This window comes from Bidens hawaiensis, unplaced genomic scaffold (assembly GCF_021521415.1).
Source record: "Bidens hawaiensis isolate Kalapana, Puna unplaced genomic scaffold, B.hawaiensis_p1.1 tig00004973_1, whole genome shotgun sequence".
NCBI classification, from domain to species: Eukaryota; Viridiplantae; Streptophyta; class Magnoliopsida; order Asterales; family Asteraceae; genus Bidens; species Bidens hawaiensis.
In genome coordinates, this window is record NW_027491313.1 from 589,534 (window position 1) to 601,153 (window position 11,620).

The 11,620-nt window shown below is 34.8% G+C and overlaps 1 protein-coding gene across 1 annotated transcript; it reads left to right on the forward strand.

The window, feature by feature from the left end:
* Positions 1–2,519: 2,519 nt before the first annotated feature.
* LOC143628425 (cysteine-rich receptor-like protein kinase 44) lies at positions 2,520–9,476 on the forward strand. Its single transcript, XM_077098030.1, has 8 exons — positions 2,520–2,946; positions 7,143–7,540; positions 7,631–7,750; positions 7,882–8,012; positions 8,139–8,349; positions 8,437–8,668; positions 8,764–8,923; positions 9,079–9,476. Exons 1-8 carry the CDS (start codon positions 2,549–2,551, stop codon positions 9,382–9,384), a joined length of 1,956 nt encoding a protein of 651 aa, XP_076954145.1. The 5' UTR covers positions 2,520–2,548; the 3' UTR covers positions 9,385–9,476.
* The last annotated feature ends 2,144 nt before the right edge of the window (positions 9,477–11,620 follow it).

Here is an 11,620-nt window from a genome sequence, read left to right on the forward strand (position 1 = left end):
GGTCCTGACCTTGAAGGTATGACATAACACATGTCGACCAAACCCGGTAATTAGTTTGGTTCAAACGCTTGATTCCAGCGACAAACGACGTATCGGCCATCGTTTCCTTCATCGTCGGCTTCTTTTCTCACCACTTCGGTGACCGGCTCTGATACCACTTGTTGAATCTAAGTGGAGCTGAAAAAAACCTGAGGTAATCAAGAACTAATCTTGACTAATTTGCAGCACATAAAACAAAGGATTGCTTCTTTTTATTGTTGCTGTACGTACAACAAAGAAACAAGGAACAACAAACTTTGGGTGGGCTGCACTTTTTCAACTCGCACACACAGTGGACGACGAAGACTTTTTGACAAACAAAAAACAACTCAATGCTATTATTAAGAAAACGAACACACGAAAAACTTAATAAACCTATGTGAACCAAGGGTTTATATAACACCCTTAATTCGAGTCCTACTCATATTTAAATACACAATTTGAATCTAACTCAAATATGTTTTAGGATAAGACTAACTTAATAAAAATAAAACAAACTTATTAATAGATAATAAACGAATTATTAATTAAATCTCCTCCAAACCACCCAATAAGATTTACTGAACCGACCTTAAATATCGTCTCGTTTAACAGGCGCTACAACGGTGTAACTAATATCAGTTTGATTCGTCATGATAGTCATGATACCAGTATATAGTGTCAACATTCATATAGTTTGTGATACAAAAATAAGAAAAAAAAAACTTTATTTACAATACAAGCCTTATCAGAAAACGTATGTTGGAGTGTCGTAAAAACTACTAATCACAACTATGAAAATTGAAGGATTAAAACTAGTGTGTGTATATATATATATATATGATCAGGATAATGTGAGGACTATTTTGAAACTGAGAACTTTGAGAATCATTTTAGACAAAAAAAAAACCCAAAAATTTTTAAAACTCATAAAACATAAAAAAATGCAAAAATGAAAAAAGTAAAAAAAATCAAATTCTTATTTATCATTCCGGTTTTATAAAAAAAAGTCTCGGTTTAGCTAAATTATACACATATGTATAATATGTACATATATGTACATACATGTTTTTTTATACACGTACGTATAATTTAAGGTAAATGATAATGTACATATATGTACATTGTGTAACTAGAGATTAAATGATATTATACATATGTGTGTAATACGAAGTTGTTTTTTTATATGAAAACGGAATGAAATATAAGAATTTTGGTTTTTTTACTTTTTAATTTTTTTTTGTTTGTAATTTTTTAAAATATTTTTTAGAGGTTTTTTTTTTTTTTTTTTCTTAAAATGGTTTTTAAAGTTCTCAATTTTCAAAGGATTCTCTTAGGATCCTTACCATATATATATATATATATATATATATATATGGGAGGGTTATCCTAAAAATAAGTAGTTTTCTAGGAAAACTAAAAATAAATCATAGCCATTGGATCATATCAATCAATGATTGAGATTTAAAATTATCAAAAACTTTCATAGTTTCCTAGAATTACTCTTTCACTATTATAACCGACATAGTTTCCTAGAATTATTCTTCCACCATAGATTTTAATGTCAAAAGTCAAAATTTTATTGGTTCTTATATTTTTATATAAACGTAACCTCTATCTATTCTCTCAAGCGACCATATTACTTTATTTGTAAATAAATACTTCTCATGCATTTGACCCGAATTCATGGGTATGGGTCACACCAAACCCAAATATCCCTTAAATGGGTTATAACATCTTATTAAATTAAAAATTAATCTAACCAAATACTAGACATGAAAATCAAATAGGGATATACTAAAAAATTAATATCTGAATTTTTTTTTATAAAAAAGGTATTATTTATAATTAAGAAAAAAATTTATAGTAAAAAAAATAAACGAGTCATGGGTCTCACCAAACTTATATAGGTTTTAAACCGGGTTATTACATCTCATTTATTTGTGAAACCCTTTCATCATCAAACCTTATGTATATCATTAACTTTATTAAAATAAATTATATTAAAATCCAAAAAAAATATATATAAATATCATAAATGAATAAAGTAAACAACCCCGTAATACGGGAGATAAAAACTAGTATATATATATACACACACGTATTTTATATGCACAACATGCCGGATGTTTAGATAAGCCAATTTATTAATTATAGGAATACTATACCAAAATTAAAAAGGAACAAAATTCTCAAGTTTATTACGTAACTTTTTTAAATAAAATAATATCATATAAAAATGATGTATGTAACAATGATAGACTATATCAAATTCACTACATCACTCTCTTTTACTATCGGCATATAAGTATACGTTAAATTTGTTAAACATTTGTTAGGGTACCTATTGGGCCCCAATTGATCAATACAGAATAGGTCATTTCTAGGTGGAAAAGTCATTTAAAACTTAAATACTTTCTTCATATTTTGGCCTATATATGCTACTTCGTATATATAAATAATCGCATTGTTTTCTTCAAGGCACAATATATACCTTGAGATGCTAAAATAAACGCTGAATCGAAAATAAATGAAGTTGGTGGATAATTCTACGCTGTTGTCTAGATGTCTGATGGGCCTGTGGGTGGTATTGGCCACAGCCGGACAAGCAAAGTCACAACCCAATGATAGAAATAGCACACTGTTTGCATCTTATTGTAGTCAATACAAAGGAAGGAACCGAGAGTATTTGTCAAGCAACCTTAACACCACCCTAGCTAGCCTCCACCGCCAGTTGTCCATCAACCATGTATCTTATGCGACTGCTCGTACGTTGGTTAACGGGGACTCCGTTTGGGGTCTCGCTTCGTGTAGGGGTTATGTCTCAAGTGCGGACTGTGTGGCTTGTTTTGACTATGCTGTTGTTCAGCTAAGAACCTGTGGGTTTGCAAATGGTGGTTATGTTTTTTACGACGACTGTGATATCAGGTGCGATTGAACTATAGATTTTTTATTTTTTAAATAACTTTCATATCCATGCATTCATTTATTCGTGGAAGCTATTTTGTGTTAACATAAGCAAGCATTTGTTTAAAAATATATTTAATTAAAGACTTTTTCTTTAATCGCATGTAAAAAATATAAGAAAGAACTCATAAGGCATAACACGTATAATATTTAAGGCCGGCTAGTAGGTTTAGATCATGGGTAGAAATGGCAAAATGTGTCGTAAGTGTTGTGCTAAACGAGTCAAACATGAACAACATGACACTTTAACAAAAACAATATGTTTGACTAAACTTGTCATTTTTGCAAAAAGTAACACTTATTATATATTTAGGGTGTGTTTGGGATTGCTTATTTAAGTGAAAAAGGACTTTTTGTTAAAAGGACTTATAAACTTATGAATTTTTGAAAAGAAGTTTTCAAAAAAATGTTTGGATTAGCTTATATGGTGGGGAAAACCAAAATAGACACTCATTTTTAAAAGGAGTGTAATGGGTTTTAAGGGTTAAAGGGTGTAATAGATAATTCAAATCCATTAAGTTAATAAGTTAGAGATTTCTAACTTTTCAAAACTCCTTTATTTTGCCTTCACCATAAGTGAAGAAACACTAAGATACCCCGACAGATTAAGGATAATCTTAGGGTTAAGTAGATGTTTCCCACGAGGGTTAGGTCCGGCAAAGATGGTTATTCTTCTCAACCTGCAAAACAGACACCGTAAGCTCGTCACTGAGAAGGGGGGGTTACTCCTTGTGACCACCCTCCGGCGTGAGAATCAGACTAGGTTGCTCTGAATATAAGTGTATATAGAGAGAAATAGCTAGAGAGAAGATGATGATACCGTTCCAAGGTGTTGGAGTATTTATAGCCGAAGGTAGGTTTCCAAGCAGGTACGGCCAGCTGTATATAATATTCCTTTTCCACCAACTATGGGCTACGTTCGTGCCACGATGGGAGTTGGTGGGTAGGCAGCGGCTGATAGTGACATTTTGTACTGGAGCGTGCTCCTTCTCGTACTATTGTCAGTGAGCTGTCACCCTGTGATTGGTTCATGGGTTGCTTTTGTCAGATCTTGTCTATTTGTCCATACCTTGGTAGGTATAGTACAAAAGATCTTCTAGAAGCGTACGGACTGGCTCTTTTGGGCGGGAATATTCCCGCCCTGCTCATTCCTTCTTCAGGTGATATTGCTGAAGTATAAGAGTTAGTGCCTTATGCGTGTAGCCTTGCTGTTAGTGCGGGTAGCCTTCCTTCTTGGCTTGTACCCACAGCTGCGGGGACAGGCAGGGTACTGTATCAAGGGAGGCTTTCCTGCGGGGACAGCTGGCTTACTGCGTGTAAGGTCTTCATCTCTCTGAGCATGGTGGGTCCTGCGGATCCATTTGGTCTTTGCGTAGACGTACCTCTTCAAGGTGAGTCTTGTGGGTCCAACTGGGCTTTGCGGGAACCTACTTCTTCAATAAGTTAAAATCCAAAAGGCCTTATGGTTTGCCAAACACCTTATACACCTTATTAACTTTTCAAAAAGTTTATAAGTTATAAGTTGATGAAAATAAGGAATCCCAAACACCACCTTAATAAGAAAGTTACACGATAGTTTAATGTGATTAAATATAGTAGTTCAACAACACGACACGTTTAATGCATGTACGGTTGTTGACATTCACTAAACGCGGTTAATACATAATAAGAACGATTAACACAATTAAATAGAAGTTTCAAAAATAACAATCAGTAATGTTTAATTATTTATAGAAATATGAATTTTTGACAAACTGTCATAAAGTGTCTGTCAACCTATCAATCTATTTAAATGATAACTTAAAATGTTAGGCTGAGGGGCGCGAGAGGGGGCGCGAGTGGGGGCGCCAGCCAATAATATTGTGACGTGTGGCAGAGAGAGAAACTTGATAAGATGGGTGTTGGTAGTGGTGCTCGCGCCCCGGGGCATGGTGTGGAGGGGCGCGAGAGGGGGCGCGAGCGGTTTTTTTTTTATTTTTTTATAAATGTATTAAAAAAACGTATTATTAAAAAAACTCATAAATTATTTAAAAAAACACACATTAATTAAAAAAACACATTAATATCTAAAAAAAAATTAAAGTACTAAAAAAAAACATTATTCTTATTCTTCGGCTTGGTCTTCTTCGATCAACCTCTTCCGGATACGTTCCTTTTGTTTTTCCATCAGCATTTGGTCGACCGGATTTAGGTTACTGAAGTCTCTTGTAAGGAATTCCAAATCTCTCATTCTTTTTTTTTCCTTTTTGTCATTAGAGACCACCTCCATGGTTTTGTTGAATTTATTGAGGGATTCAACAAGATCGTTGATGTTTACGGCTTCCCCCTCAGCCGGTTTTTTGCCCCTGGCGTCCCTTCCCAATGGCCGCCTCCTCGGCGGTGAAGACGTTTCCTCCCCCGCAACGTTTAGGTCGAATCCAACCCGGCAATCCGACCCGGCGGAAGTGCTGTACGCTCCAGACGAACTAGTTTTAGTCCGTTTCGGCCCTACTTCCGGCGGAAGTGCTGTACCAATTTCCAGCCATGTGATATTGGTATGTGATATTGGTATGTGATATTGGTGTTGGTTTGAGTTTGATATAGGTTTAATAGAGAGAAAATTGTATGTTTTATTATGTTGGATGGTTTGTATTTGATATAGATATATATAGAGTAAATAAAAAATTTTTTTTTTTATTAAACAAAGAGCCAACGACTCATTTTCACCATTCCAACGGCTCTTTTCACCATTCCCAATCCCATTTACGCCCCACAGGTCCCGCTAACCCCCTTGCGCCTGCCTCTTTTTCCGCGCTCGCGCCCCTCTCGCGCCCCTCTCGCGCCTCGTTGGTGTGGTGCTCGCGCCCCGGGGCGCGAGCGGCTGGCCTCTTGCGCCCTTTCTAGCGCTCCACACCCCTCAGCCTTATGTATGTATTGACTCTTGGGTGGGTTAACATGTTTTGATACATTCTTAATTGTGCCATTAACGCAACTGACATGCTTATGAGTTGGCCGACATGTTTACCCTAAACACTAAACCTAACTTTCTATCAATTCAATAATATTGACGAAAAATTTTTATAAATAAGAAAAATGAAAGAGGTGTAATGGTTTATAGAAGAGAGAAAATTTTTTTGGGTTTCTAGGTGTTCCGTCATTTGAAATGGCGGAACCCACCATGATTGCAGAACGTGTCAGAGACGGTCTGGTGACTTGGAGGTTATTTTGGTGTTCCGCCATTTGAAATGGCGGAAGTGACATATTAACCATATGTTCCGCCATTTGAAATGTCGGAACACAACTTTTACCCCTTATAGGCTGCCCCTATTCATTTTATCACTTCCGCCATCTGAAATGACGGAAGTAAACAGTACCGACAATTTATAACATGACATGACTTTTCTAGTACCTTTTTGACCACACTATTCACTATTTCAAATGGCACGAGTGAATAGTATGGTAAAATCAAAAAAAGTCTTGTCAAATGTATTTAATGCGTGGTCAAAAAGTAAGTAGAAAAGTGTGTCATAAAAATGTCACTGTTCACTTCCGCCATTTGAAATGGCGGAAGTGAATAGTGTGGTAAAAAAGGTACCTATTAAGTCATGTCATGTCATAAATTGTCGGTACTGTTCACTTCCGACATTTCAAATGGCGGAAGTGAATAGTTTGGTCAACAAGCCCTCGTCAGATGTGTCAGGTATTATACTATTCACTTACGCCATTTCAAATGGCGGAAGTGAGAAAAATGACTATGGCAGCTATAAGAGGTAAAAATTGTGTTCCTCCATTTCAAATGGCGGAACATGTGGTTAATATGTCACTTCCGCCATTTCAAATGGCGGAACACCAAAATAACCTCCAGGTCACCAGACCGTTTCTGACACGTTCTGCAATCATGGTGGGTTCCGTCATTTCAAATGGCGGAACACCTAAAACCCAAAAAAAATAAATTTCTCTCCTATAAACCATTACAACCATTTTATTTTTCCTATTTATAAAAAAATTTCGATATTGACACATGTGTGTCATATATTCCCATGCCAACTAGTAGACCTAGAAAATCTCAAGACGTTACCAGGTTACTCCTTTATCTTTACATCATTAATTATGCTAGAGTAAATCAATTAGGTGTTCAAAAGCTCATGTTGATGCTAATTACAATTGTTTTGGCATAGGTACGAGAACTATAACTTCTATACTGAGTCTAAAGTTCGAAATGGCTTGCTAAAATGTAACAACGGATCATTAACTCAGCAAGCGGAGTTCAGTAAAACAACAAATGGGTTATTATCTGACCTTAGAATAGCAGTCCCAAGAACATCCAACTTCTATGCAGCTTCTTTGAGGGTAATATCTAAGGGTAATGCTACCGTGTATGCCATTGGCCAATGTAATCTAAACCTAAGTCAAAGTGATTGTGTAGAATGCATGGATTCCAGATATACTACTCTAGATAGCTGTCTACCTAGTTCTTCGGGGCGGTCAATGGACCGAGGATGTTTTATGAAGTATTCCACGACTCCGTTTTTCAGACAAGACCAAATAACTAATATCAAACCTCTCCTTTGGGATGGTGAGACCTAAAACTCTTCTTCATATGCTACCGGATTTTGTTGTAGGATATAAATGTATTTTCAATGTTTCGCATATCTATGCTTTACAGGCGATTCAAGTAAGAGAACCATAATTGGCGGAGTTGTTGGAGGGGTATGCTTTCTCTTTGTGGTACTCGCATTTTTCCTATGGCGAATCCGATCAAAAAACTCAAGTAACCGTCATCTAGGTAAACACAATACGATGAACTTATATATTGAATTGTTTAAATTTTTTAACACACGCTAGCCACCGACTAGCTAAAATAAATGTACACCTTCCTTACTGGTTTCTGTTACCTTTTAAATTTTTGGTGGTTAGATAAATCAACTGGATCAACTGTGCTGCTGCAAGGTCCAACAAGATATAGCTATGGCGATTTAATAAAAGCTACCAACAACTTCAATGACATGAACAAACTTGGAGGAGGGGTGTTTGGTGAAGTATATAAGGTACTTAACGAATTCGGAAGTTATATACTATGGAATAAACAACTAATACATTTTCTAAGGAATAAAGTTTGTGTATTAATCTATGGAAATAATATTTCAGTATTTGTTTACGGTGGTATGATGCAGGGCACTCTCAAGAACGGTGATACAATTGCAATTAAGAAGACAGTTATGACGTCTACTAGAGGAAATATACACATTGTTGATGAACTGAAGATTATATGTAATGTTCATCATCGCCATATTTTACGCCTTGTTGGCTATTGTAGCAAAGGTCCCTTCTTATTTCTTATCCACGAGCACATGGACAATGGTAGCCTTGACCAGTTTCTTTATGGTGAGTTGAGGCATCATACGAATGATTGTAGTTGTAAACTGTTATGTTCTCTATTTTACATCTAGTAAAGATACATTGTAATGACAGGCAACAAATCAAGGAATCTAAGTTGGAGGCAGAGGATTGAAATAATCTTTGGGACAGCAAGGGGTCTTGCATATCTACATGAACAGTACCATGTTACCATCATCCATAGGGATATAAAACCTAGCAATATTCTACTTGACAATGAACTTCAGCCAAAAATTGCGGATTTTGGGCTGATAAGACTACTTCCCGAAGACAAGACTCACCTTAGCACAAAATTGCCAGGATCATTGTATGTTTAAATTAATACATAGAAACTTGCTGCTAATTATATGTCTACTCTTTTGTTGGAAATATTTGACCAATAAAAATTGTTAATCTTACTAGGCAAAGTGGTTACGTAGCACCGGAATATGCCATTCATGGACAATTATCTGAGAAAGTGGATACATACAGCTTTGGTATTGTGGTCCTTGAAATTATTAGTGGGAAAAAGTGTCACAATGTCAAAGATGAGGAATCAGCTAACCAAAACTTACTTGATCATGTAAGCATCCCAAAACTTGGATGAATTATTCTAAACCAGCTGTATTGTCACTAGTTTATACTAGGTGGTTAAATTCAAAATTCATTGATATATATATGCTGACAGATCTTAACCTTCATTCTATTTAACTTTGCTTCCGTTATTTTGTTTCATAGGCATGGAATCTATACGATAACGGCACACATTTGAATCTAGTGGATAACACATTAGACCCAAGTGAGTATGGAGAAGAAGAGGCAAAGAAGATCATAGAGATAGCATTGATGTGTACTCAATCACCAGTTTCTGCAAGGCCTGCAATGTCTGAAGTAGTTACACTTATAAGTGACAGATCACTTGATCAAATACCACCAGTAAGATCTACCTTTCATGAAAACGATGTAAAGATTCAAGTTGGTGAAACCTTGACATCATTGTCCTCCAATGCCACGGCCTCCACCGTTCAATTTTCTGCCCGTTAAAGTTTCATTTGCATCACATCACAAGCTTTAAATTGTTTTTATATGTATACAAGATCATTGTTCTCTCTTTTTATTTAATCCTCTATTTGCCTCCCGAACAACTCTTAATGAATATGCATAGTTGTTAATTTTCATATTTTGAATTAATTGCCATACTTGCCTCCTTGACACGACTGTCAACGATAGTGTTTGCTCCACCATCGAAAATTGCCGTCCATCGAAAAGTACCGTCGATAATCTCTAGCTAAAGTTTTTATCTGAAAACCCTCGTGAACATTGCTTGGTAATCTGCCAGCAAATAGATTACTCATATCAGCATTATCAACATACCTTCATCGACAGATACTTGTCAGTAATGACTTTCACCAAAGAAAACGGACTATTAATACTCATTGATTTTGTAACAACGTGTAGCAATACTCCCGTTGGCAATCTCATAATGAGATTGGTGGGCCCAAAGTTAAAAAAAAAATTGAAAAAAGAAAATAATGCAATCTAGATTGGCGATCTAGGTTGGTGGAGCAAACCTAGATTGCAATCCAAACTAACCCCCGATAACTTAATTATTTAATTAACTTTTAATATTCTAACAAAAAAAATAATAATTAAATACACGATATTTCTTAAAAAAAAATTTATGAACATTCCGATATAAATTTTATTAAAAACGGACTTCGTTAAAATACATTTTTTTAAGTTGGGATGAGTTGTGAATGTGTATAAAAGATTGCGATGAGTTAACTTATGTAGATTGGAGAGAGAGAAATTAATTTTATAATGTAAAATTGAGATTGTGAGATTGCCAATGAGAGTGCTCCTCTTCCTCACATGCAAGTGAAATTTGTGTATGAATTTTCATGTTTATTAATAACTAGGTTAGGAACCCGTGTATTACACGGGTTGGACAATAAAAATGGTATGATTGATAAAAAAAATTTTAAATACGTTATATGATTAAACTTACGTATTACATATAACAATGAAAAATGAAAAGTTCATAAATCACTAAAATTACAAATAAGTTGCAAGTTTTATATATACAAATAAATTGCTATAGTTTTACTTAAACATTAACATACCATACATTGTATAGCAACAAAGCATATACAAATCATATACAAATTTTTTTATTTGAACTAATTGCTAGTTTCTCTAACCATGATGAGGCCATCTGATGTCTAATTATTGATTCTACTATTACATGCAATTCACAACCAAAAATAACCAAACTAACCATGATTTAATACCCAACACTTGTCTCATTCATTCAGTTCGATATTTACATTCATAATCAGTCAAATAGATCGAAATAGAGAGAAAAAAAAGGAAATAAAGATTGGCTAAATTCATTTCAACTCGATTTCAAAATAATAAGGCTTTTGTATTCATATGTGACACCCATATTGCTAATCAAAATACTGGACAAGGAGTGTTCCGGTTCCAACCGCTCCATACGAAATTAGTCACTTTGACCTTTGACCCAACCCGGTTATGTTTTTAATCTTGTAAATAAGAATTTTTTTTTGTCAAAATAACCTAGAATAATCTGACAAATTGGTTTCTACCTAACTCTTTAATGTTTTTTGATCATGTTTTTATTATGGTACATCCAAATTTGTCATTGACAAAGGGGATATATTGCACGCAATTTGGAACTAAATATAAACCAAGAGTCAATATACTTCAGGTTTGTGAGAAGAGTAAATAAGTCATTTGGGTAATCATAATCAATAAAATGGGTGGTGCAGTGAACATGACTTTATAATATGAATCAAACTCCTTTAGTTGTAATCCACGATAAGGCTAGATAAGGAATGGATGAGATAATGATAAGGCTATATAAGGAATGTTTTATATTTTAATTAAATTTTAGTTTTAAATTTAATTAGAAATTATAGGTTAATACATGAAAGTGTCACTTGGCAAACTATTAGACCAATTAAAAGGTTTGTGATTCAATCAACATTTTTGTTTATTATAATAGTAGATATCACTTTCTTCTGCCTTCATGGTAAATGTTGACCAAGAGGAAATACCACATAACCTCTCGAGCTCTTGTATTAACTTCAACATATAGAACTTCCCAAAAACAAATCTCCTAGAAGAATATCACTAAATCATGCCAATTAAACCCATGATTGTTGACTAATGCATTACGATCACGCTAAACCTTCCAAAAAATCTGCAAAACAAACTTTGTTAGCCTTGCCACATGCATGGGGTTTTTCTTGTGACC

Excerpts from the sequence above, each read along its gene's own strand:
- LOC143628425 (XM_077098030.1), top strand. The coding sequence starts at position 2,549 with ATGAAGTTGGTGGATAATTCTACGCTGTTGTCTAGATGTCTGATGGGC. Across the intron at positions 8,013-8,138 it reads TGTTTGGTGAAGTATATAAG|GGCACTCTCAAGAACGGTGA; the intron begins GTACTTAACGAA and ends GGTATGATGCAG. Across the intron at positions 8,350-8,436 it reads CCTTGACCAGTTTCTTTATG|GCAACAAATCAAGGAATCTA; the intron begins GTGAGTTGAGGC and ends TTGTAATGACAG.